Source organism: Prionailurus bengalensis, chromosome B4 (assembly GCF_016509475.1).
Source record: "Prionailurus bengalensis isolate Pbe53 chromosome B4, Fcat_Pben_1.1_paternal_pri, whole genome shotgun sequence".
NCBI lineage: Eukaryota > Metazoa > Chordata > Mammalia > Carnivora > Felidae > Prionailurus > Prionailurus bengalensis.
The window spans coordinates 115,629,930-115,656,973 of NC_057358.1; the positions used below are offsets into that span (position 1 = coordinate 115,629,930).

The 27,044-nt window shown below is 46.8% G+C and overlaps 1 protein-coding gene across 2 annotated transcripts in view; it reads left to right on the top strand.

Moving 5' to 3' along the window:
* Positions 1-27,044, top strand: part of PLXNC1 (plexin C1) — a 149,101-nt gene that overhangs the window by 109,811 nt on the left and 12,246 nt on the right. For both annotated transcript variants that reach the window (XM_043562116.1, XM_043562115.1), the window contains exons 21-24: positions 166-312; positions 13,450-13,627; positions 16,365-16,468; positions 26,374-26,428. In XM_043562116.1, coding sequence (XP_043418051.1) covers positions 166-312; positions 13,450-13,627; positions 16,365-16,468; positions 26,374-26,428 — 484 coding nt within the window. The remainder of the gene's footprint in view (positions 1-165; positions 313-13,449; positions 13,628-16,364; positions 16,469-26,373; positions 26,429-27,044) is intronic.

Here is a 27,044-nt window from a genome sequence, read left to right on the forward strand (position 1 = left end):
CCTGAGTGAAGCAGTGTGTATTTTCTTGGGAGTCGCGTGTGGATTGTTAGAAGACACCGCCTCCTGTCTCCTGTCGCACTGCCATAAACTGAAACTTTAACTCTTTGGAAGAAAGTACAGTGGGTTCTGCAGACCGCTAACTGTCGCCTTTGTGTCTCTTCCCAGGAGACAGTTGGAGAGCCATTCTATTTGCTGGTAACGACCTTGAACCAGAAAATAAACAAGGGTCCCGTGGATGTGATCACTTGCAAAGCCCTGTACACCCTCAACGAAGACTGGCTGCTGTGGCAGGTTCCAGAATTCAGTACTGTGGTATGTTGGTGGTGAAGACTTCCTTCCAGACTCGGAAAGAAGCCTGGCTGGGAGTTGGATGGTGGGGTGGGGGGTAGGGAGGGGGTGGGGTCACGTAAAATGAAGCAGTATCATTCCTACTGTGGGAGGCCTCAGACGATGAGTTAATTAAAAACAGTAGTTGATAAACTATTAACACGTGTTCACATAATAGATTTTAATTACTGGGATGGGGGTGGGGAGACTTGTAATGATGCCTGGGGTGCTCATCAATTTCCAAAGATTTTAATATCAGGATAGCTTATAGCTTTCAGCGTCGTCAAAGGAAATGCAAAGTGCTCCCTATTCAGCACTTATAATTGCAATCAGAATTTCTCAAACGGCTCTGCTCTGGAAGACAATGTGTGAAGATGTATTTCAACCAAATTGAGGCCGTCTTATTTTAGAACGATAACACAAGACAAATTCCACTGTGTTCCCCATGCAACATGACACCCTTACTTTATTTTCATGGATTAGTTACAAATGTTTGGTGTCATGCACTTAATGTTCTGTGATCTCATAGATATTTTTAGAGGAACGCTGTAAATCACTCCAGGAAGATGACTGCCTGGCTGCTGGAAGGTTTCACCCAGTGGAGAACTTCCTTTTCGCCCATCCCTACCCCCCACCACCCTCTTCTCTTCCCTTCCTAAAGGAAGAGAGACCGATTTCCTGCGCGCTCACAGATTTTAGAGAAAGGGCCAAGCCCGGCAAATACCTCCGAAATTACTTAGGCATTTTCTGCTCGTGGAGACTGGGGAAAGAGGTCGCCGTCATTTGGTTTTGATCTTTAGCTTCATGGAGACTCTGGGCTTCTTCACAATCTCGTTAGTGGAGGAGGAGGAGAAAATGATGGTGGGGTTTTGGTATTACTCAGTCAGGGGGCTGAGTCTCCTGTGGCTTAGCTCTGGACGGTGAGAACCGTGGTATCATCCTGGAAGAATTCCTTCCCTAATTGGAGAAGGCACCACGTCGCTGTGGGCTGTGTTATGGTTACATCCTCTGGTGGGAGAATAGTCCACAGATCGGCTGCTTCGAGTTCTAGGTCACTGCCCCATGCTGCTTACCCTGCCCTGAAGGCACCACGCCCGACTGCCATCCACAAGGCGGGAGGCTTGAGCAGAAAGTCAACATTTCTCAGTGTTCTGATTTCCGTTACTACAACTGTCTGTAGCCAAGAAGCGAGGGGCAGTGGCTCTCAGATTTTAACATGCATCAGAATCCACTAGAGAGTTCATCAAGCACCAGTTGCAAGGCAGCACCCCAGAGTTTCTAATTCAGTAGGTCTGCGGAGGGCCTGGGATTTTGCATTTTTAAAGCGCTCCCTGCAGAAGCAGCTGGTCCCGGACCCCCCAGGAGAACTGCTGGTATAGTGATGAAGAGGCACACGCTGTATCCTGCCTCTGCCCCTGCGTGACTCGGGGCAAGTTTCCAAAGCTCCCTATGCTTCAGTCTCCTCAGTGGAGATGACAATCATGGTGCCTGCCTGTTTCATGGGGTGTCGCAAGGGTGCAGAGTCATTGTTCTGTAAAGCACTTAGGACACTGACTGCTGTGTGCGGGCCGTGTAAATCTGTATTAAATTTAATTCACCCCTCCCCGGGCACTTGTTAGAAACGCAGATCCAGATAGGCCGATGCCTGGGCCTCCCCTCAGGACTGATTAAATCAGAACTGCTGGGGACGAAGCCCAGGCACGGATAGACTTTTTTTTTTCAACACTCCAGATAATTCTAATGTACGTCCTGCTCAGAGAGGGCAGGGTGTTTTGGAGAACAAAAACTTTGTTTGCATCAGGGCCTGTCGACACCTTCCCCTATGACTGTTTGAAGACGGACCCAGGGCCTCGGTCCTACCCCCAGGGATGTTCATGCTTTCACTTTGAAACATTTTCCAGGCCCCACGGATTCCCAAAGAGAAAGGATTCCCAAAGAGAAATATCTGTGAGCGTGTATAGGTTGGGGGAAATGTAGCACTGATTTAGTTTCATGGAAGCATGAACCCCCAGCAGGAAGGAGAGGGAGGGAGAGGACCCAGCTGGGAGTGGGGAAGGAGTCAGATGCCCGAAGCAACTTTGGAGGTTTGAGTCCTTTCTAATGTTTTACATGGAAACACTTTTTCCGCCTTTCATTTTGAAACGTTATTTATTTCACAGTCAATTAAGACCATGTGTTTCGGATTTGTTAACTCTCAACTCTTCATCCAAATGTTTCTTGATGTTGAAGGGATTCATGTTGATTCTTGGATTCTCTTTTCCCTGATAGCCCCTGGGGAGAAGGCTAATGGGAAATTATGAATTTAGAAATCCAGATAGATCTTTCTTTTCAAATGCAGATTTGCCAGTAGATAGGAACTGGAAAAGGGGTAGACCGCTCGTTTCCAGGGGCCTTGCCTTTAAAAACGATTTTTACTCCTTTGTATTGTACCTGCCCCAACCTGTCTGTTTCATGGTGGATGGTTATATTAGAAGCTCCGGAGAAGGCACATGATCTGGGCTATGCTTGTGTGACAAAATGTTGGCAGAAGGTCAATATAAAAATTTAAGGTTTTTCATTTCCTTTCAGGCAAGTTCCCCCAGCCTTAACCATCGTATTATAATTTTCTTCCTTCCTCCCTCCTCCTCCCTCCCTCCCTCCCTCTCTACTCACCTTCCTCCCTCTTCCCTCCCTCTCCTCCCTCTCTTTCTTACCTCCCTCCTGACCGCCCCCCCCCCCCCCCCCCCCCCGTCATGTACACCCAGTGGTTTGAGATCTTGATTTTCTAAATTTGCCTGAGGTGGTTTATGTAATTGAAAACCAGGGTATGCTGAACAAACTCGATTCTGTGTGTGTGTGTGTGTGTGTGTGTGTGTGTGTGTGTGTGTGTGTGTAAATTCTTTCAAGGAAAGAAAAGTCAGAGAAAAAAACAAGAGCAGCCACACGAGCAACTTGAAATGACAGAGCCTGGTGCCACGACAGGGACACATTTAAAAGGGGCCCCCCAAACTCCCGTTTGGCTAAGTGCTCAGAAACACAGCACCTCATGTAACAACCCGAGAGCTAGGTTTCACACCTCTAAGATTAGGATGTGTTCTCCCTGAGGTCTGGGGTGTTTTCTAGAACACAAAGACATCCTGCCAATTTCTCATACGTGAAATCATTCTACTAACAAATGGGCTCTGAGAGGCAATTCTTTGCTCACTGCAAAATTTCCTCTGTCTTTGCTCAAAAAGCCCCGTACGGCCATACTTACCCGGGTATCGCGGGAAACATCCTTCTCTATCAAGGCATTGCAGGCTGGCGTTCGATGAAGAGGCTGCCCCACACACGGTCACCCCCGTGAATGCCAGCATCGAGCCGGGTTTGCGCACATGCAAACTTCCTCTAATATCAGGGGATTCAGGTTTGACAGCTGGAAGAGGAATAAGCTTATTGCTCCGTGGTTCTTCCCCCTTTACAACATTTTAGGCGTGTTCAATTTGCTGCTGGGGAACCTCAGGCCCACCCTGAGATTGCGGGCTGTGCTGTGTCCGTGTCGAGAGAATGATTTCAGAGCAGATCCCCTGAAACTTTGGGAGCGCGAAGGAAGGCATGAAGATTTCAGTTCTAGGAAAGTGCACCACATGGGAGAAAGGACATTTGCTTCACTTTCAAGAGGAGATGAGAAAACCCAATAACTCGTAGCAAAGTGTGCTGAATTAGCAGGAGAAGGTTGACTTGTAATCAAAGTTAAGCGAGAAATGGTTTTTTGAACTCTTAAACCCAGGAAATGAGCCTGCCAATCTGCTGTATCTGAGAGATAGCATCTTGGCACCCTGGGAAACAGTGCTCCGACAAACATATTATTGCCCTCGTTCTCACATCTATGAGAACGTCTTTAAGATTATTAGAAATTCTTAGAAAAAGTACAGATACATGTCTATAGACATCTTAATGCCTCCACTATGGTCTATTGAAGACTTATGCCAGCCTGCACCAGTCTGCCTTTTTGAACCCAGTAGTTACCATTTTGGGGACAATCATGTTTAATAAAATATCTCATATGTAACAGAGTCCCGGCTATCTCTAGTGAGAGTTTCACATCTACATGCTTCCTTTAACACGTTGGCTCTCCCCACCACTCCCTAACTCCTTCTGTTCCATTAGTTTGTCCTTTCAGAAGATCCATTATCCCCATAATTAAACAACCCACTGTCCCGATTAAGTCATTCTGTGTTACTTCAATTACATCCCATTGTTCATTAAATCCTGATGTTTGCACTTCAGCAATCTTGTTTTTAATACTCCTAGCATTTGTGGAGAAACAGCGTAGTTAATTAACAATTCTTGGGCTTTTTTTTCCCCCCTTTTGCTCTCTACCATAGTGCAAATCATTTCCATTATGACTTGCAATAATACCGAAACCATTACTAACTTCGTAGTTACTGTTCTGAGCTTCCTGATCAAAGAAGTGAAACCATTTTTTATAATCATTTTAGGTAAGTCATTCCCCAGTTGATGGCAAGAAGTGGAAAATGAAAAATAAGCATTAAATGAGTGCTTTAAATGACTTCCCTCTTCAGACCCTTTCTTCTCACACCCATAATCTTGGGATTAGAAAATAATTTAGTTACCTAAATACAAAACTATTTAATTTTCTTCTTTATGGCTCAAATGTGACCCTGCGTTGTTAAGGATCCTTACTTATACTTGTACTCCTCAGGGAACGGTCACGTTTATAGCAAATCATGGTGAAGATAAAAGGCATTTTTTTCAATATGTCTTTTTTTGACATCGGCAACGTCAGCATTCCATTTGAAGTTACCATTGTCTAGCGCAGGGATCGGCAAACAAGAGCCCATGGGCCAAATGTGACCCTGCTGTCTGTCGTTATAAATAAAGTTTTATTGAAACGCAGCCACGCACATTCATTTACTGTCGTCTGTGGCTGTTGTCCTGCCTATAACTGCAGAGTCGGGTAGTTGTCACAGAGACCGTATAGGCTGCAAAGTCTTAAATGTTTACTGTCTTGGCCTTTTACAGAAAGTTTGCCAGCCCCTAATCTGGAGCTTGACATAACAGAGAAAATAATAGAGAACTGGAATCTGCCTTCCCCCCTGACCTCCAAAAGCCTGGGTCTCTTTCTTTTTTTTCTGGGGACACAGCGATGGAAATGCCTCACCAGGATCCATAAATCTGAAACTCGTGGGGTCTTCGCCAAAACACAAACCGTGAAATACTCATATTAAGCCTAAAATACCGAAATCAATCATCTTGGGCTTCATCAGACAGAGTCTTACTCGATTCTGTCGTGAACAAACGTTAGCAAATGCTGGCAAGTACAGAAAAATTTGAGAGAGAAACTTAGATTTGAGGAAATTTTCTCCATTAATTTTTTTCTTCAAGACGGAAAAGGCCTTCCTCCCTCTTTTTCTGTTGGCGGCGGGGGTGGGGGTGGGGTGAGGGGTGGTGGTAAAATACCATGATCCAGGAAGCTTTGGGCTCTCGGGTCTTTGGGGGAAGGAAAATGAGGTAGAGGGGGAGGTAGGGCAGGCAAGAGCAGCACCAGAGGGGGCATCTGGTAGCATGTCTCGGGGCTGCTGACTCCAGCTTAGGAAAAGCCTCAGATCAGAAGCTTTGGAGACTTGCTCTTTTAACTCGTGGCTCACATTTCTTCTACTGGACTTCTGGAAGTAGTTTTCTTCTTTCCTACCACATCTCTCCTAGTGTAAACTTCGGTTCGGTGTGGGGCGCCCGGCGGCTCAGTCGGTTAAACGTCCGGCTTCGGCTCAGGTCACGATCTCACAGTTCATGAGTTCGAGCCCCACGTCGGGCTCTGTGCTGACAGCTCAGAGCCTGGAGCCCGCTTGGGATTCTGGGTCTCCCTCTCTCTCTGCCCCTCCCCTGCCCCTCTCCAAAGTAAATAAACATTAAAATATATATATATATATATATATATATATATATATATATACACATAAAATTCAGTTTGGTGTAAGAACCAGACTTTTCTCTTGACCTTCATTTGGCTCTCAAATGAAATTAGATATTTTATAGTTTTATTTAATGAAAGCCATTATTGGCCTAAGCCCTGTTATGATAAAGTATTTTTTTAAATGCATTTTTTAAAAAATGACCTTCTAGGTATTATAAGGTATCATACAAGGATGTGGCAACATCCCTCCTTGTGAGCCAAGAATGTGGGTGAGGACTTAATGAGGTAGCTGGATCATCGTTTCCCCACCAAAGTATGCAAACAGCGTGGGGAAATGCCTCTTCCCGGGCCTTCGATTCATCTTCCCAGCCCCCTGCAACCTTATTTTTTCTATCTCCTTGGTACCTTAACCAACCAGGGTGTGTGAAGGAACGGTGGGTAAAGCCACCCGTGAAACACGAATGTGCTGGTCTGTCTAGGTGCTGTGTACCTTAGCGCCCGAGGTGTTATGTCGCACGGTGCCCGACAGGCGGGGCTTAGAGTCTGACAGTCTTGGGGGTGAATCCGAGCTCGGTCACTTTACTAACAGGCTGTGTGACCTTGGGCAAGTCACCGGACCTCTGTAAACCGTTTCTTCATCTATTAACAGGTGATTATGAAACCTACCTTTGTATGTTTGTTTTGAGGTCTGAAAAGAGCATGGGATGTCTAGCCATCATACCTCAGAGCAGTTCCCATCATTTATTTGTAAGAGTTTTCCTGTCCGAGCCGTTTCTCTTGTCGATCGTAAGGTCTGCGGAGCACAGTGTCCTCTCACCATTCTTTCTGGTTGGCCACTCATTGTCGATGGGTGACGGTTTTTGGATTAGCTGCGCTACGGGCAAGGTGACCGCTAATCCCTCTGTCTGTGTGTTTAGAATCTATAGCAGGCGACATCCCGCCAGACAGATGTGAACGGAAGACCACAATGATACATCTGAACAACTAACTACCTAAAGGCGAGGGAGGGGTGTGGTCGGGGCTGGCGGTTCGCGACCTGCTTACAAAAGGACGGGGTCCTTCCGTTCTGGTCCTTTCTCTGGGTTCTGGGCCCATGCATCTTCCAAATACCCTTGCCGTTCTAACAGCCCTTCTTGGTGATAGGCACGTTGCTGAATCCATCAGAATGCAATTCTGCTGCAGGAAACAGAGAGCCAAGCCACCTGGGGCTTAAGCAACAGAGAAGTTTACTTCTGTCCCTCAAGAAGTTCTGGGGTGCACAGTCTGGTGCTGGTGGGCGCCTCTGCTCTGGGGCGCCCTCACAGACCCAGGCTCCCCGTCTCTCATCCGCAGCCCACCTCATGGTCTAAAGTGTTGGCTCACCCCCGCCCAGCCTTCGGCCACGTTCCAGCCAGCAGGACAGAAGTAGGGCTGTAGAAAAGGGGACAAGTGGCCACCAGCCGTCTTTTAAGGAAGTTTCCCAGAGGCTGTCACGTTGCACATCTGCTTAACCTCATTGGGCAGAACATAGTCACCCGGCCACGCCCGGCTGTGGCAGAGGCCGGGAAAGGTCATTTCTCCTCTGCGTGGACGTGAGCTCCATACAAATGCCTGTGAGTGGTACCTTTCACCAGCCCGTGGCGTCCTGCAGGTTGAGTGGGCTCCATGGGGCCCCATGCCAAGCCAAGCCGAGGAGGTTGAGCCTCCTCTGCTGGGCTGTCTGTCCAGCCTGTATGCCCTGAGAGCATCTATCGAGATCTTCAGGCACATTGGGACTGCCCCTCGACATTTATCACCTTGACTGGTGGCCTTTTGGCTTTGCAGTTAAGAGAATGGTCGTGTCCTAGTGATGACCCCCAGCAGCTCTGAGATTCTGGACACATTTCTGAATCTCTCTCTCTCTCTCTCTCTCTCTCTGTTTCTTCGTCTGCTAAGTGAAGCTAATAACGGTGTCCACTTCACTAGGCAGTTATTAAATGAACAGAGCAGGATTAAATGAATTAGCAAAGCGTTTACGACAGCTCCTGATAGTAAATGGTAAGTGTTCAACATGCTACATGTGAGCGCCGAGGACGATGGTTAGAAACCCAGAACGGTATTCTCTTCTTCAGCTTTTGTTTCCATAAATAGTAACGGAACCCCTCAGATGGCAGGTGGTGGTTTTGGAAAGGCAAACACAGTTCTTCAAGTCCTCCACCCTCCATTCTACCAAAAGGAAGTGGGACTCTTCTTCTCGACTTCCTGACCTCGTAGCCTGACTAGAAGATTGAAGCTTGCTCCTGGCCAGTCTAGTTAGAATCGAAGCCCAGTATGTCATGGTGCAGGGGCCTCCTCATGTACCGCTGCACAGGCAGCTCCTTTCCAGACTCCGTTCAAATGCCCCTTCCTCCACGCAGTCTTCACGGATTTCTCACCCTTTGACAAAGCTCCTCCAAGCTAGAGGTAACCTCTCTCTGGACCCCCAAAGCACTCCGCCCATACCTACTGTTTTCTACCTGGTAGTAGAAATCATTATGTGTATCTCACAATTGTTCTCTTCGTCTTTACGTACTTCCCAGTCAGGATCAGTGCCAGGCTCTACTTTGTATCCTCTGGGATGCCCTGAACACCATGTCCGGATGCAAAGTAGGTGAGGGTCACTGAGCAGATCTAGCAACCTCAGTATCAACAAAGTGAGCTCTGTCAGGCTGGGTATGTTCAGCTGTAAGTAAGAGAAAATCCGAATAAAGGTGCTTTGTGCCAGAGTCACAAAATAGCTGCCACGGCTCCAAGCACTGCTCTCCCCTTTTGTTGAGAGTAGAAACCCTTTGCCTTTATATCTCACTGGCCGAAACTGGGTTACATGATAAGACACCACCAACCATATCCGTTGTCCTAGCTTTGTTGACACATTTATGCCAAAGAAATAGGGAAAGCCAGAGCTGTTCGGGGACAGATTTCTGGAGAAAAGACCAGTGTAGATTTTAGAGCCCTTTAGCCTTCTGTGGGTATTGAAAACTAATGGTCATCCCGTAGATTTGGACCGTGCTTAGTTTACAAAACATTTTCATATTTTGAGGGCACCTGGGTGGCTCAGTCGGTTAAGTGTCTGACTTCCACGCAGGTCATGATCTTGCCGTTAGTGGGTTCCATGCTGACAGCCCAGAGCCTAGAGCCTGCTTTGGATTCTCTCTCTCTCTCTTTCTCTCTCTCTCTCTCTGCCCCTCCCCTGTTGCGCTCTCTTTCTCTCAAAGAGAAACATTTAAAAAAAATTTTTTTTATTTTGAAGGCAGGATCGCCAAAGGTTTAAGAGTGCCTGCTTCTGCCATTTTCCTGCTGGGTGATTTGGTGCAATTTCCTAGCCTCTCTGGGCCTCAATCTGTCATCTGTAAAATGGGAATAATAGTAGAATCTATGAGATAAGGTTTCTGTGTGCTTGGCACACAGGAAGCACTCCTTAATTTACTATTAGGTCACTATTTAGTGACCCTGTCACTCCTCTTAGATAGAAACAATGAGAGTGTTAAGGCTCAGAGAAGCTAGAGGACTTACCCACGCACTCACAGCTGAGTACAAGATCTGACCCAGATGGTCTGATCCTGTGCTCAGGGCCCTCAGCCCTCCTGTGTTTCCTTCTTGAATTCTCTGTCAATACTTACTGAGTGTTGCACCTGGTGGCTGAATAGTGTTTCAAAGGTGATGCTTTGGTCTGCCAAACATCCTGTGAATCTTCTGAAAACAAGGACTATGTCTAAGGTCTCTCCTACACCCCAGCCCCTAACACCAAGTAGGGGATAGGGAAGACTCTGGTGAAATGGGTTTGTGAGGGGAGAGATGGCCCTTCCATGGGGGCTCTTTCCTGATGGGGAACAAAGGCCCAGTGTGTGCTGAGCCCAGGGTGGGGTGAATAGGTAGGGCCCACTCTGAGAGCCCCCCGACTATACTTAGACTTCGGGAAATTGCTGTTGGAGCAGTAAGCGTTAGCAGCATAAAAAATCAATTTGTGTCCGAATTGACGCTCAGAATTCCCTGTGGCCTCTATAAAATACCATTTTACCTTTTTTCCACCCATCTAGCTGTGGAGGCAGTGGCAGATTTACATTATTTTACATCCAGTTAAGGTTGTTTTTTTTTTTTTTTTTTTTTTTTTTGCCTCCTCTTGGTTATGTTTTTAAGTAGAACATTTATTGCTTTACCTGTAAAGAGGTGTTTTTGTTAAAGACAATAGTGCCCTTTAGGTAGTCACAGAGTGTTATTTCACAAATACCTATAAAACTATTAAACAAGCTGGGATCACTGGAGCTCTGATTAAAAGGTGCTTTCTAGTTGTCTTTATCTTCGGAAGCCCTGTGAAATGGCTTAACCACCCTTCTTCCCACTGTGAGCAGACCAGCTCGCAGAGAAATAAGGGAAGACACGGGCAGGTCTGCTTAGACTGTAAGGGCAAGGTCGGCATTTACGCCTCCTGAACCCTCATTTGTGTTGGGGATCTAGCTTCGGGCTTTGCTTACTGGCTTGCAATTTTTGCTTAGGACCCAAGACAGCGTTTCTGGAGGCCCAGGGTTCCTACGTGGTGGGCGGGACCAGAAGGCAGGAGAGAGGGCCCAGGTGGGGGGAGGGGAGGAGGGACCCTGGAGCTGAGTAGTTCCTGATGCCCACTCCTGGCTCCGCCACTTACGAGCTGTGTCCCCAGAGCGAGTTATTTGACCTCTCTGTGCCTCCATTTCCTCGCTCAAAAACGGGGATCATAACACAGCCCCGTAACCACGATGTTGGGAAGGTTAAAAGACGCGTATACTTGGCAGGGTGTCAGTAAGGTGACAGCTGAGAGTGGCCACCAGTAAGTGCCACCAGTAAGGTGGCAGGTGCTGAGAAAGGGAGGTGAGGGAGAGGACTCTGGCACGAGGGTGGCCACCCCGGTGGCTTCTAGATTTTCCGCCTCGCACATGCCCTCTACAGCCTTCTCGCTCGGCCAGCATTTCTGGGCAATCTGCCTCCCTTCCTGCCCCCTGGAGCTCCCCGGCCCGGAGGTGCCCTCTGTTCCAGGAAGAAGGAAGCTGCCAGGCGCGAACTCAGGGGTTCAGACCGCACTGCCTTGGTGTTGATCACTTAGCTGGGACTGGAGCGAAGTTCGCCCCGGTGTCACTGCGCGCGGGAGTGTGGGGCAAGGTGTAAGGGCCCTGAGTAGAAGACCTGCCTCTGAGACCACCCCACGGTTGGCAGAGCCCCTTTCCCACGGCCACGGGGCTTCCGCCCTTGTCCCTCCGGAGCGCCCACCAGCCAGACCCTGGTCTCCGTGCCCCGCGGGTAATTCGGTTCGTCAGCACAGGAGCTCCAGGGCAGTTGCCACTGCGACTCCCACTCTGCAGGGGAGCAAACTGAGGCACAAGAGGCGGCCCCTAGAGTGGGTGCTCGGCCACGCTCCGCTTGCAGGCAGCGCGCTCTTTCCGCTGCTGGATACGGAGCGGGTACGGAATCAGAGCCCTGGCCGCCGGGTCTCTGAGTCTCCGCAGGAAGGCTTACTCACAGTGGCTATAATAAGACTTCGGATGAGTTGCATGAAATAATAACTTCCCACTTTCACCATCATCATCGTCCTCATCCTCAAACCCTTCCCAGGGGCCCAGCCCTGTGCGGAGCCTTTGATGTGCATCATCCCATGTAATTAACAATGCCGGTACTGTTGTTATACCCATCCCCCCCCCCATTTTATTACCTTTTAACGTTTTTTTAATTTATTACTTTTAATTTTTTTTAATGTTTGTTTCTGAGAGAGAGTGCGAGCAGGAGAGGGGCAGAGAGAGGGGGACACGGAATCCAAAGCAGGCTCCAGGCTCTGAGCTGCCAGCACAGAGCCTGACGCGGGGCTCGAACTCCCGAAGTGAGTTCATACCCTGAGCAGAAGTAGGAAGCCTAACCGACTGAGCCGCCTAGGTGACCTTACTGTACCCATTTTAAAGTTGAGTGAACCCTAAGGATCCCCATTCTCTCCTTACTTGTGTTTTCATTTAAAAAACAAACAAACAAACAAACAAAAACCATTTCCATTAGTTAATCATTTTACATTCCCTCATTACAGCCAGGTTCAAAAACATTAAGTAACTGAGCATTTCACACCATACCCTTGATTCTGAGATTACCAAGGTACCTCAGAATCTAAACTGTATGTGATGCTAATGACAAGACGCTCTTCCCTGAATCTGTCCCCCCAAGGAGCCGTAGTAGGTAAACGTTGTTGTGTTAGATGTGTTTGTTTGTTCTCAAAGTAAACCCAAAATTGCTTTTAAATACTCCCTCGTTCTGTGTTTTCACACACTCACAAAGCCCTTCCCTTCCCCCATCAGTCTGATTCTGAGGCTTTGCTGCATTAGGAGAATGTGAACTGGCAAAACGGTAAATGCTGGCACTGAGACGTAAGCAATGAATGCAAGCGTACTAGTACAGGGTGGGGATCTCAGGGTTTTAATGAGGGCTTGGGAAACTGAAGATCTTGAAAGCGGACGGGGAGATAAATGTTATTGCAATTAATGCTGCATATTAAAAAGTAACCTCTTCAGCATAATCAATATGGGGACCTCCCTGACCTTCCCTGTCACCTGGAACTTCACTTCTGGGACTCTGTGGTCCTGTTAATAAAAAAGACAATCGGGGCGCCTGGGGGGCTCAGTCGGTTGAGCGTCCGACTTCGGCTCAGGTCATGATCTCACGGTTCGTGGGTTCGAGCCCCACATCAGGCTCTGTGCTGACCGCTTGCTCAGAGCCTGGAGCCTGCTTCAGTTTCTGTGTCTCCTTCTCTCTCTGCCCCTCCCCCGCTCACGCTTTGTCTCACTCTGTTTCTCAAAACTACATAAATGTAAAAAAAAAAAAAAAAAAAGATAATCACCAGTCTGCCCTCACGTACTGTGGAACCTTTCCAGTTTTGGGGGGTTTTTTGTTTGTTTGTGTTTTGTTTTGTTTTGTTTTGTTTTTGAAGATGAAATTAGAAATCACCACTTCTAGAACATTTATGTGTATATATATTTTACTCTCGGATATATTTATTCAATGCTTGCTCTGTAATGAGAGTTTTAACTTTTCTGTTTTCCTTTCCATTATCCCTGAAAAGAATGGATTATGGAAAAAAAGATTAAAGTAGTATAATGGGACACAGTGTTTGCTAATGTGCTGTCAGAGGTATTAGTGGGACTCACCAAGGTTTGTGTCTTTTATGAAAGCCTTTCAGATTGCAATTATCTAATAGACTTGGAAACCTGTTTGTATTCTTGCAGGCATTAAACGTCGTCTTTGAAAAGATCCCAGAAAATGAGAGTGCAGACGTCTGTCGGAATATTTCAGTCAACGTTCTTGATTGTGATACCATAGGCCAAGCCAAAGAAAAGATTTTCCAGGCATTCCTAAGCAAAAATGGCTCTCCTTATGGACTTCAGCTGAATGAAATCGGTCTTGGTAAGGCAAGGAGGGAGCTGTTCTTTTAAATTTTTTTTTTTTTTCAACGTTTATTTATTTTTGGGACAGAGAGAGACAGAGCATGAACGGGGGAGGGGCAGAGAGAGAGGGAGACACAGAATCGGAAACAGGCTCCAGGCTCTGAGCCATTGGCCCAGAGCCCCACGTGGGGCTCGAACTCGCGGACCGCGAGATCGTGACCTGGCTGAAGTCGGACGCTTAACCGACTGCGCCACCCAGGCGCCCCAAGGAGGGAGCTGTTCTGTCCCAATCCCTGATGAATGTCTCTTCCGCCGGCTCTCTCCCTCTGTCTCTCCCTTTCCCCCCTGCCCACAGCATGCATGCTTCTGTTTGTTGAAACTTACGTGGCCTGGGGCTGTTCCCAGAGGGCATGTCTGGGGGCCAAGAGACTGTACTGCTTTCCCAAGAGCGTGTACATGATTTTTTCCTAGGCAGCGTTATCCTTCAAAGATGCTGGAGTTTTGTTTTGGGTTTTTTTTTTTTTTTTTTTTTACAAAAATATTATGTTTGTAAATCAGATTCATGAGATTGGTAACCCTGAGACTGAATGGATTCACCTTGCGTCAAGAAGTACAAAAAGGTGTAAACCCCGCGCCCTGTGTGTGTGTTGCATTTCACATTGGCATTTGATTTGTTTGTTGTGTGTCATTAGCGGGTGGCTCAGACTCTGGCTGTTAACTGAAGCACACTGGAAAGGTCATCTTCGTCTCTGCTAATCGCGTCCTGCATTAAGTATATTCTCCATCCTCCCCAACGCGAAGCAGCATCTGCTATGAATTCATTTTCGGGCTCTACTGGTCTACTGCAAAGGAGAACATATGCATGAGTGCTCTAACAGGGCTCCGCTCCACTCAAATGTTCATCAACATTTTAAAGTTGAGCTCCCCGCAGCCCTCCCAAGAGACTGTCGTGGGATTTTATAGCAGATAATGGGACAGGCAAGAAGAGTAAAATCACAGCAGTGACAGACAGTGTAACAAGGTTTATCTCCCCTCAATGTACAGTCGTAGCCTCCACGAAGCAGGCAATTAAAATCACCCCACCTGGCTCTCCAAGCCAAACCTCCTGCTAAAAGGCCATTTAGAAAAGCCTGGAGGCAGGGCCTGGCAAGTTGGGGTGAAACAACGCAAGCGTGCAACTACAGGACTTGGCTTCAAAGAAGGGACTAAGGCACCTCTCTTCTGCCTCTTTTCTGTGTCCTTCTGTTGGGTGGACTGTTGGGCACTTGCAGACCATTTTCGTTCATTTGGTTAGAGGCCGGGCCAAAGAGGCAGCCCCAGACGGGAAACCATCACCTGACCTGGACTGTCAACTTCCTTCCCTACCTTTGCAAAAGTGTGGCTCTGGCTGCCAAGAGCTGGGCACATGGAGCCAACAGGCGTGGGGAAAACAGTCCAGTGGCCTTAGTCCTGCCAGTGCCGGGTCAGCAGTAGCAACCTCTTGCCGTTCTTGCGTTTGAGCCCATCGGTTCTTCCTGATGTAGGAAAGTGGGGAGCAGAACAAGTCTCTTAGAAGCTTCTGATGGGAAGTGGGAACGCTGCATTCCAGCCATGTCAGGCTTCTGCATGTGTGATGATCTTGCAAACTACCTCCAAGGCTGGCCCCAGAAAATGAGGGCAAAAGCCTTAGAATCAGCCATAAATTGTATAGAAATCCAATACCAGAAGCAGCTGTGGTTAAGACCGCTTCTAGCAGAGGCTCACAAACTTAGATGCCCACAGGGGCAGGAACTACCATAAATAGGGGTGTTGGCCCATCTAGGACACTGGGAAATGGCAGGACCCAACTTAACTGGGGGGAAAGACATGCCATCTAAAGGATCGGTGCCACTCGGCTTCAGCCAGTGACTGCATGCGGGCCTGTGTGGTCAGTATTATCCGACGATTCCGTTTTTTGTTTTTTTGTTTTTAAAGAGAAATCAGTCCGAATTTTTATGTGCAATCTCCTGCCTTGAATGCTGGTGACTTGGTGCTGAATTGACTTTGAATGTTGGTGCTGAATAAGTAAAACGTTGTGTAGGTTCACACACAAAAATACACATCTGTGGGCCACATTCTAGCTCCAGGGCACAAGTTGGCAATCTCCATAAAACAGTTTGAATGGTGTGGCTTGAGATATTAGCCCACCAATGCACCCCCACCCAAGGACCTACAGAAGATAATTCACAATGCACCTGCTTGGGAACTTAAAAGTTTGTTTTCGGGATTTTTTGAAGAGCTTAGTCCCTGTAAGGATGCATTATTTTGTTTCCATTGGCTTTACTTCCAGGCTTAGCCTCGGAGTACAAGCTTCAGGGAAAGGTAGTCTTTTTTTCTTTTTTTAAGTTTATTTATTTACTTAGAGCGAATGAGCTAGGAAGAGGTGGGGGTGTAGAGAATCCCAAGCAGGCTCCACATGCAAGCACAGAGCCCGATGCAAAGGCTTGAACTCATGAACCGTGAGCCGAGATCTTGAGTCAGATGCTTAACCAATTGAGCCACCCAGGCGTCCCCAGGGAAATGTAGTCCTAAAAGTCAGAGCCCTATACACAAAACAGAAACAAAACTCAGGCTACCAGTCTGGCTCATATATCTCCAAACTTTCAGACACACATTAACCAATTTATCTAAGATTTATTTATTTATAAATAATAATTGCTACCATTACAGAAGAGCATTTAAACTTTCTCCCTTCAATTTCAAAGGAGAACAAAATGCACTCTTGTTTTTCTTTTCAGAGCTGCAAGTGGGCACACGACAAAAAGAACTTCTGGATATTGACAGTTCATCTGTGATTCTCGAAGATGGAATAACCAAGCTAAATACCATTGGCCACTATGAGGTAAGAGCAAGGCTTAGCCCCCAACATCTCCTTCCCCAGGCCCAACCCTGCCTCGATAGATCATCTCCAGGTAGTACCCCGGCAATTGTTTAAAAAAAAAATTACGGGACCCCCACCATTTTCTGGCAATTTGCAGATGGCTTGTTTGCAGGTCAGCAGTTTTCTTTAGTTGCTCATTTGGAAGAGACTGGGCATTACTGTGTCTCGTGGTCAACAGTCCCCCCCCTCCCCAAGGCCTTCGATTTTCATGTGACTGATCAGTCTCCATCCGGCAGTTTGGGTGGGAAACTTCACCTCACAGGTCTCCGCAGTGTTCACAGAGCCACATAACCTTTGTGTGGGGTCCTTTTTTTCTGAAGAAGTCCTACATTTCCTGTTCATTTGCAATATTCAGTAATACATCCTTTTTTTATGTTTATTTTTGAGAGCCAGACAGAGAGAGTGAGAGCAGGGGAAGGGCAGAGAGAGAGGGAGACACAATCTGAAGCAGGCTCCAGGCTCTGAGCTGTCAGCATATACAGCCCAATGTGGGGCTCGAACCCACAAACCCATGAGATCATGACCCGAGTCAAAGTCAGATGCTTGACCGACTCAGCCACCCAAGTGTCCCCAGTAATTGCTCCTTTGGCCCCTGACCCACATGCTGGGTGAGTGCCAAGGTGGGTGTGGGGTGCACATGACCTCTCAGAGATCTGTGTGCCAGAGAAGCCTGCATGGCACGAGAGAGAGAGAGACAGACAGACAGACAGACAGACAGACAGACACAGGAGGCAGGGAAGGTTCTGGAACACACTGAGATGAATACTGGGAGTCATTCAGCAACATTATCCAAATCTTTGGTGAATATCTGCTATGTGCCAGGTTGCACACGAGAGGAACAAAGACCAAGTTCCTGACTTCAAGGAGCCTACCACCCCCGGGAGGGGATGAAGAAGGGGGAAGACAAGTATGAGGCAACACCTATGGTGTAAGAGTGCTGTGGCTCAGAGCATCAGAGAAAGCTTCCTGGAGAAAGCTGACTAAGCAGAGACCTAAAGAATGAGTACTTTCCCGGTCCAGGATGGGGCACCAGCACACCCCACAGGGAAGGGAGAAGACACATGTTCTTCCACACAAAGACTTGCAGCTGCCTAAAACTTGAGATGGGGGGGGGGGGGTTGGCAGTGAGAGCCAATAATAGCCAATGTGATGGAGGCCTCACTCTGTGCCAGGTGCTGCCCTCAGCATTGCCCCTTACTCTGGCTTAGTCCGTCCCATGTATAGCAGTCCTATGAGGTAGGTGCTGTTACTAACCCTCTTTATAGATGGTACACTCAGGGACGTTTACCAGCAGCTAGTCAGTGGCAGAGCCAAGATTTGGACTCAGATAGTTGGGTTCTAGGGTCTGTGGCTTAACCAGTACCTGCCAAAGCCTGACTGAGAGGAAGGCAGAGAAGTGGGGAGGGAGGCAAGAAGGGGAGATACGGATTGTACAGCCCTATCAGCTTCTTCAGGAATTGGACTTTTGTCCCAACAATAATCCCAAGAAGCCACGGGAGGATCTTAAGCAGGGGAGATTTGTGTCTCAGACACGCCTGTGGCTGTGTCTGAAGCATGGTTATAAGAGGTACAAAGCTGGAACTAGGGAGACCCTTAGAAGCTGTCACTGGAAGAATTTCAGGTGAGGAATGATGTTGGTCAGAAATGACACGGTGGCTCTTGAGATGGAGACAAGCGGGGGGACTCAGAGATGGGCAGGAGATAGGCACCATAAACCATGCAGGTGGGAGAGTCCTTGGGTAGAGGAGTAGCCAAGATGGCGGGCGGATGCATTGATGCAGTAGGTCTTCCAGAGACAGAGGAAACAGCAGGAGCAGCTTCCCAGGCCACTCGGAGAGTAGGTGCCTCCTGTCTTTCATGCCTGCGAAGTCCCCAGGAAATGTGTTTGCACCGAGAAGGCCTTTGGACCCTGCAGGCTCTCCCCTCTCCAGAGAGGAAGCAGAGACCATTCTTGAGCAGAGCTTGCTGGGCAGTGGCCAGAAACAGAGGACACCTCTTCCTTGGGCTCTTTGGCTAAGTGGTTCTTAGAACTAGTTTGGAAATAGCTTCTTTGGGTGACACCTGGGTGGGCGCCACCGGAGCCTTTGCCGGAGAGCAGCCAGTAGAGAGAGCCACGGGGTAGCGACTTGCTTTCGTGCTCACCCTCCCGCAGCTCAGACTTTCCAACCTTGAAGTCATCTTGCCAAGAGCTGTCGGTCTCAGCTTTTGGAACTTGTAAAAATCCCCAGGGGGCTTTCTGAGCGTATGTATGCCTGTGAGCCACACTCAGAGAAGCTGTGCTCCAGAGGGAATTTAATGGATAGGAGGTTAGAGTTAGGGGTGCTGCCTGGCAAGTGTAAGAACTTAGGGGCTTATCAGGGCATCAGTTTGAAGTTCAGGCTTGCAGCCTGGCAGTCACCTTCCCTCCGTGTTGTCTGGGTAGCGAGTTTGTCTCGGCGGGTTTAGAAGGAACACCACCACAGACTCCCTCCTTTGGTGCCCTCCTTTGGTGAGCTAATGTGCTTGTCTTGCTCAGCTGTGCCAGGAGGGCTGGGCCACCCTGATCAGGCTCTTTTGGATTCCCCTGGCGACCCTGTGGCATGAGGTGGACCACAAAGGAAAGGGGTGTGGCCACTCACTGCCCTTCAGAGGGAAAGGCAGGATGAGCCACTCCAGCAGGGAAAAGGAAGAACCACCATAGCTGTCTGCAAGGCCAGGGGGAGGGCTGTCAGGAGAGATAGAACATCAGTCTTCACTGGAGACATCGGCCGTGCTAGACACCTATCTGCTTAAGGATGATAATGAAATTAATCCGGCCTGTAGTCACTTCCCGTCCAAATGATTTATTGGCTTCATACCCTAGCATTGCCACATGGTGGTAATAAATGACAAGACTAGGACACAAGGGCTTAAAGGATTCTCCTTATGTTTAAAAAGCTAAGCCGTAAGGCAAATAAACTCAGAGAGCTTGAAGGAAACTGGGGAGGTCATCGGCCCTGTGCTCTCCATGCCTGGACCATCTCAAATGCCCTGTTTTTCAAAGACAGTTCAGAAAAAAAGTATCCACCACTACCCTCGGCCACCGAACTCTATCCCCAGTTTAGTAGTTCCCCTGCAGATTCAAAATTGGGAGTAATTTGACAGGGGTAGGCTGAAGCTCACTTTTGTGCTTCCGTTAAAAATTTTCTCCTGGAGCTTACGTTTCCCTCCAAAGAGACAAGATGCTAATTACCACTCTTATTTACTAAAGCACCCTAGTTTGAGTCACTGCAAGTACTTGAAAGCAAAAAACTGTATTTCATTTAAAAATAGGGTCTAACTCGGAATTTTAAGTGATTCAGACTCATCTCCCTCCAATTAGCCCAAATTACTTAGGTTTTAAAGTTAATCTTTAGTGACGGCCAGTTCCTCCTACTATCTAAACAAAGTCCCGTTGCTGGAGTGGAAACCTGGTTCTTCTCTCCTGTTCTGTCCTTAGGGCAAACAGAGTGTAGCTGATTTCCTCTGAATGATTTACTGTCCAAATATTTGAAGAACAGGTTTCTAGAGGGGATCTGAAGGCACAGCAAAAATATAGCATCTCATGGACCAGATGCAGCCTCCACAGCCCCAAATTGCTGGCAATGCTCTGTCATCTATAGGATGGCATCCTTGCCAACCCTGGGCGTCGCCAAGATTGCTTTGCATAGTGATGACAGCACTGTTCATGTGCATAAGCACAATTCAGGTTCACAATCCTATGATGAAGGTGCTTTTATTACCCTCGTTTTCCATCAGATGAGTGCAGAGGAGGGTGGATTTCTGCTACAGTCTCCTTCCGTCCCGTGCAAACAAGGGGTAAAGCCAGCATCTTTACAAACACATTAAGCCAGAGGCATCTCTATCCCCTATAATTAAATCCTCCCCAAGTGCTTCCTTAACTGGCCATCGCTGAGTGTGCCTTTCCTATTAAGGAAACCGCACTGTGTTTTGGAGCTGATAAGATCAGTTGTGTGTATGTATGGAGAGGTGTCTCTGGGTCCAGGCTTTCTTCCCCTCCCCTGCACCTCCGTGTGACCTTTTGCTGGACGGTGTTATCACACTTACACCCCGCAATAGGGTGGCATCGCATATACAGAACAGGTGTTGCGTCCGGCAGGAAATGCCCTCTATAGACTTCGCCTCACATTCTGAACCATGAGGTTCTGAGGGGCAGAAAAGACGTTTAAACCACTGTGATGTTGAAGAACGCTCTCGTAACAGGTGCATGCTAATGCCGCAGTGGTCGTCGCCACCGCTCAAGTTGTCATTCAAATGACATGTAGAGCTCATAAGGATGTTCCAAAGTGTCTGCTAGGTAAAGTCAGCGGTCCGTCCAATCAGGTGTGTCATCCGTGACACTAAAATAAAGGGATTTGACCATCTCTAAAGGTCTCTTGCAGCACGAATGACTTTATACATTTATTTATTCATTAAACAAGCACAGAGTGCTTCTTGTATACTGGGCACTGTTCCAGGGGCTCTTACAAATAGCAGCTCCTTTAGTCCTCTGTACAGCCCAGTGAGGTAGATGGATACTATCATTATTCCCATTCTAGGGCACAGGGAGAGGTTCCGCGTAGCTCTTCTCAATGATGCCCCAAGGCCAGAAGCAGATGAAACAGCAATGGCGCTGGAGACATGGCTCTTCTCAGGGCCGGAGAGATAGGCTTGGTTCCAGCCGGGCTTGTAGCCCATGCCTCCAGCCTCTAAGGCAGCCTCGGCTAGGAAGCTGGGCCAAATTATGAAAAATCCTGGTAGTTACTTTCTCTGATGTCATATCCAAAAAGGTAACTTCTCTTAAAATCTTCTGATGAAGCTCATGTCTGTGAGCTTATCAAAATCCTTATTTTTAATTCTACTTCAACATAATTTAAGGCCAGTGTTCCTTGAAGATGACAACAATTGCCTTCTTCAGATAGGAGGCCTCTTGCAGGCATCCAAGAGCTCACCACCCCAGCCCAACAAAAGCAGGGGAGTGCTTAAGGTTCCCAATTTCAGGCACACTTTTAGAGAGCAAACTGGCTCCTAGAGGACGAGGTCTGGTTCTGACAGTCCTCAGAGTTTGCTACTGGCCCAGGCTGAATTCCAAGTACCCAAGGAAGATGCAAGAGCCCTACTGGCATTTTAACTAGTTGGAAGCATCCTTTAGAGCTCTGTCCTGGGTGTCAAGAACCACATGTATGATCTGATATGTGTGTTGGGAGTGTTCTGATGGGGCCCCTTCCAAACACGCCAATGAACACTGAACCTCCTTTGCTAATGGACTGAGCAAGGTTATCCCTCTGGCCCTGAGAAACAGGATTCCTTTATTATCTGCCTCCAGCCTTGGGGTGTCAGTGGGAAGAGCTAAGGGGGTAGGTGGGGAAAGCAAAATTGATGAGTGGTTGTGGGGACAATGCTGGTTGAATAGAGTTCTGCTTTCACATAATACCATTTTAGGAATGAGGGATACCAGTAAGGGTTTCCATGTGGTGATGTGTATTGGTTACTGTGTTTTCAGTTTTTTTTTAAGAAAAAAAGTATCACAATATTTCACAATTTTCCATACAATTCTTAGGCTGAAATTCCAGCTTTCCTCTTAGACTAAGCAATATGAAATTACCAACATTTGACCATTTTTACCCATAAAAAAATGGCAGTTTTGTAAGACTACATATAAATTCAATCTTATAAATCTAGAAAATCTATCCTTACGGAATTTTCTTCAACTCATGCCACGAGGATAGGGTTTTGCCACAGAGAAGTCCCACCTTGGCTTGCACGTGATTTGGAGGATGTGTACCTCCTGCTGATTTCAGGAGTGATTTTAAATTGTCGACCTGAGTCCGTTTAGCCTTGTGCCGTCACAATTCCTAATTCTGATAATGGAGGAGTCTACGGTTTTCTCTACCTTGTTCCAACACGGGCCAGTCATCATCGGAGGGGTATCGCCTTCTTGTCTCATTGAATCCTGGAGCACTGTGAGACTGGGAGGAATTTAATTTGAAATTGCCGTGCGCTACCAGTTCTGCTCTGGGCTGGAGAAACATTCCCGCTGCAGATCCATCTAGTGACATTAATCTTTCTTTGATTTAATTTGGTTTTCATTCCTAAAGTAGGGGCCCAGAGGCCGCTCCCTGCCTCACAGGAGTACAGGAGGATTAATGAGTCACTCTCAGGAAAGCATTTGGAGCTCCTCAGATGGAACAAACAGTATCATATTTTTAACACTTTAGATTCTGTGGCACTTTTCAAAACGGCATTTCTGTCCTTAACTCAGCAGCAGCTGACTTGTGCAAAATAGAAAATGGAAACCTTATCCCCCCCACCAAACATCTGTAAGTGAACTAGTTTCTGTCTTACGATGGTGTTAAAGTGTCACGTGGGGGGAAATGTTCCAGCCCCAGAGCAGCTGTGAAAGTTAGAAATACACTCACACACACATGCTCAGACACACACAGAACTCAACCACTAATAAAATGCTTTTACACTTGCTCTCAGGAGATAATTTCAGAATAAAATTTCCGTGGTACAAGCTGCGTGTGCGCTATCTTAATGCCTGAGCACAGTGCCAGCAGTGAGTCCTTGCCAGCTCTTGAAAAGACATTTGAACCTTTGGCAGGGCTGCTTATCGGAAAGCCCATCCGTGGTGTTTGTGATTATAGGGTAAGGGTGCTCACGTTTAGCAAAACAAAGCGTCTGACGGTAGTGGAGTATTGGCTCAACACTCAACAGGATCCATTTGGGATTCATTCTTTGACAATTACCCAGAATGAATCACCAGCTTCCTTTTATAAAAAGATATTTATTGGCTTAGAAACAGAGCATATCCAGCTCTTCATGGGGAGGAATTTTAGAACTATGTTCAAACATTCTCATAAACTTGGTGTCTGAGTGTTGCTAAGAGGGTGCCTGCACAGAGTGTTTACTTTAATTGCATCAAATGTGGAGGAGAATGGAAAAAGCAGCCAGAAAACAATGAATGGCTCAAGGGGAAAGAGGAGGAGGTTTGGTAATAACAGCAGAGTCGAAGAATTCAATAAGAGTCCAAGCTGGAGACACTTTTCAGAGACCTGATGGCCCAGCCAGCCTCTGCCCAGCGTTCCCCCTCCCTGCAAGATGTGAACACCAGCAGTTGGAGGCCTCTGGTCTAAACTTAGCAGCTGGCTAGACACAGCTGGCTGGACGGCTGTGCTCAGGGCCTCTGCAGGGCTGGCTCTCGCCCCGTGTTCCCTCCTCTGTGGGTGCAACCTGAAGGAGATTAGACCTTAATCCTTTGGCGCTTGCTAAGCAGGTTTGTACACTCTGATAACCAATGCGCAGCAGGCCAGGAGAGAAACTCTAGGTTTCTACTTTTTTGCAAATGGAGGAAGGCTAGGTCCAAAGTAGTATCAGAATTCAGACCAGACTGAGGACTTCAGAGTGGAGGGAAAAAGCACTCAGCTGACCATGTTCTGAAAAGACAGGGTTAATCCTCCCTCCATAGTCCCACAATGAAGGCAAGGATTTGTGTATCCTTGACTTGCCTCTCTTCAGGGTTCCTTTGTCTTACATTTTTGTGGACTAGCCTCTCAGAATAATTTACTCCTCACAAGAAGTGAGGCCTGCCCCCTGCTTCTTAGCATCTAGTCCCCTTAGCATCAAGGGCGCTTCTTCCCCCAGTCGGTTGTGGGGGAGGGCCGCGCTGGAGGGCCATCCGGCTTGGCTTCCATAGTCCCGAAAGGCCTCAGGTGAGAACTCCTGACTTTATAGACAAAAGAGGGTATGCATGGGCCTTGCAGTAGTGTGTCAGTGTGGTAAAGGCATTTATTTGTCAAATTGTGTACATTTAAAATCTGTGGCAATTTTTTAGCAGCTCTATTGAGATATAATTTATATACCATAAAGGTCACCTTTTAAAATGTACAATACAATGGTTTTTGGTGCATTTGCAGAGTTGTGTAGTCATCACCACAATCTAATTTTAGAACATTTTCATCACCCCCAAAAGAAACCTTGAATTCATTAGCAGTCACTCCTCATTCTTCTGACCCCTGCTTTAGGCAGCTAGTAATCTACTTTCTGTGTGCATAAATCTGTTCTGGACATTTTATCTAAATGGGATCTTACAACATGTGGTCTTTTGTGGCTGGCTTTCACCTAGTATAATGTTTTTGAGGTTCATGTTGTAGCATGTCAATACTTCTGTCTTTAGTGTATGGCAGTTTTTTGTAATATATTCACACAATAATACAAAGTCATTTTAAAAGGACTGAATTGCTTGTAGCTGCAACAGTGTGGATACACATCACAGACCTTAAGATGACCCCAGGAAGCCAGACCTACACACACACACACACACACACACACACACACACACACACATTCGTAGTTGACCCTTGAACAATGCAGGTTTGAATGGTGCAGGCCCACTTACATGCAGATATTTTCCAGTAAATACAGTACAGTGCTGTCAGTGTATCTTCTCTTACGATTTTAATACTTTTTTCTCTAGCCTTATAAGGATACAGTATGTAATACATACAACATACAAGATATGTATTAATTGGCTTATTGGTAAGGCTTCCTGTCAACAGTAGGCAGTTAAGTTTTGGGGGAATCAAAGGTTATATGTGATTTCAACTGTGCAGGGGGCGGGTACCCCTAACCCCCATGTTGTTCAAGGGTTGGCTGTACTATATAATTCCATTTTATATGATGTTCAAGAACAGATGGAAGTCAGAATAGTGGTTATCTCCGGCTGAGGATGGGGTAGTTATTGACTGGGAGGGGATAACGGGTACTTCGTAGGACCTTGAAATACAATTTTTATCCTCACGTGAGTAGTGGTTACACAGGTGTATACTTAACATTTATTAAGCTGTATAGTTAATATTAGTGAATGTGCTTTCCTATAAGTTATACTTAATTGTAAAGTTTTTATTTAAAAGTATGTGCAATTTTTATGATTTTGCAAGCTTTTTAAAAATACGATATTCCTGCAGAAAAGAGAACAAATCATAAGTGTACTAGTGGATGAATTATCAGAAAGTGAGCACACCCTGTAACTACGACTCAGGTCAAGAAAGAGAGCATTATGGGTACCTCAGAAGCCCCCTCCAGGCCCCTCCCAATCACTAACCCCGCTCTCTTTTCCAAACATCTAACATCATAGTTTGACTGTTTTTGTGTTTGTTTTAGCTTTACGTGATTGGAATCACATAGTATGTATTCCTCTGTGTTGGGCTTCTTTGCACCTTACCACGGTGAGGTTTACCCATGCAGCGTGGAGCAGTAATTTGCTCATTTTTCACTGCTTTATATTCTGTTGTATGGACATACCCCAAATTATTTATTCATTGATGATGTGTGGTTGTTTCCAGTATGGGGCAATCGCATATAGTTTGCTATCAGGATATGCACTTATTTCTGTTGGATATATACCCGGATGTGAAATTGCTCTGTGATACGGTAAATACCAGCTCTAGCTAACACAGCTTTGAACACCTGTTTCAGCATTTCTGAATACAGTAGGAACCTCAAAAACATAGTGGCCCAAGCCTCTTTTGACCTCTGAGACGGTGGGATACTTCCTAACACAGCCTTGTCTTCCCCTCTGCCCGGGCTGGCCCACCTCCCATTAGCCCTATGGTGTGTTGGCCCCCCCTCTTCCAGCCTCACTGCATCTCACTGCCTTGTCTATGTCCTTCACAGGACTGTGAGCTCCTTGAGGGCAGAGACAGTGTCTTCATCACCATTATAGCTCCAACTTCCAGCACATAGAAGTTCTTGATAAATATTTAATAAATGAGACAATGCCAAGATCCAGCCAGCCATCTAATTCCTGGATGAAGTTGAGAAATGTATTAAATTTTGAAAACTCATATATTTTTTATCTTTGCTTTCAGATATCAAATGGATCCACTATAAAAGTCTTTAAGAAGATAGCAAATTTTACTACAGGTAACCGATATAATGTTAACCTTTTGTTCTCACCCACTTTTATATAAAGTATTGTTTTTTGCCTCTTTCAGATGTATTGTCACAAAAGTGAGATTGAGTTGTTTCTATGTAATTCTCTGAAATTGGAGAAAAGCCATTTTGATCTGTTTCTATTCCTAAGAACGTGAGCTTTGCAAAAAAGAGGAGAGGAACCAGTAAATAGCAGTTGGCCGGACTGCTCAGCAGAAAGGAAGTTGCTGCCTCTTGACAGCCCTGAACTCAGGGCAGAATCTCAGCCTTCCTCGCTCTGTTCCAACTCCTCAGTAGGATGGGGGCTAACAGAGAAGACCCCTCTGGCAAACTGAGAGGGAAGCCGGTAGATAATCACACAGCCCTGCAAGCACTGAACAAACAAGATAATCCACTTAGAAATCCAAATCTCCTTGCGATAGCAGCTGCAAAATTCCCAGAAAGCGGAGTGAGACAAACTAAATGGGGAGCTTTTATAGGAAAGTCAATGGGCTAGCCTCTAAACTCTCTACCCACCTCCCTGATGGTCTCAGGAAAGGAAGGCATTGTGACGGTGCCTTGAGAAATTCCCTAAATCCCAGTCTAGGTTTGTCTCCAGAGAAAGGAT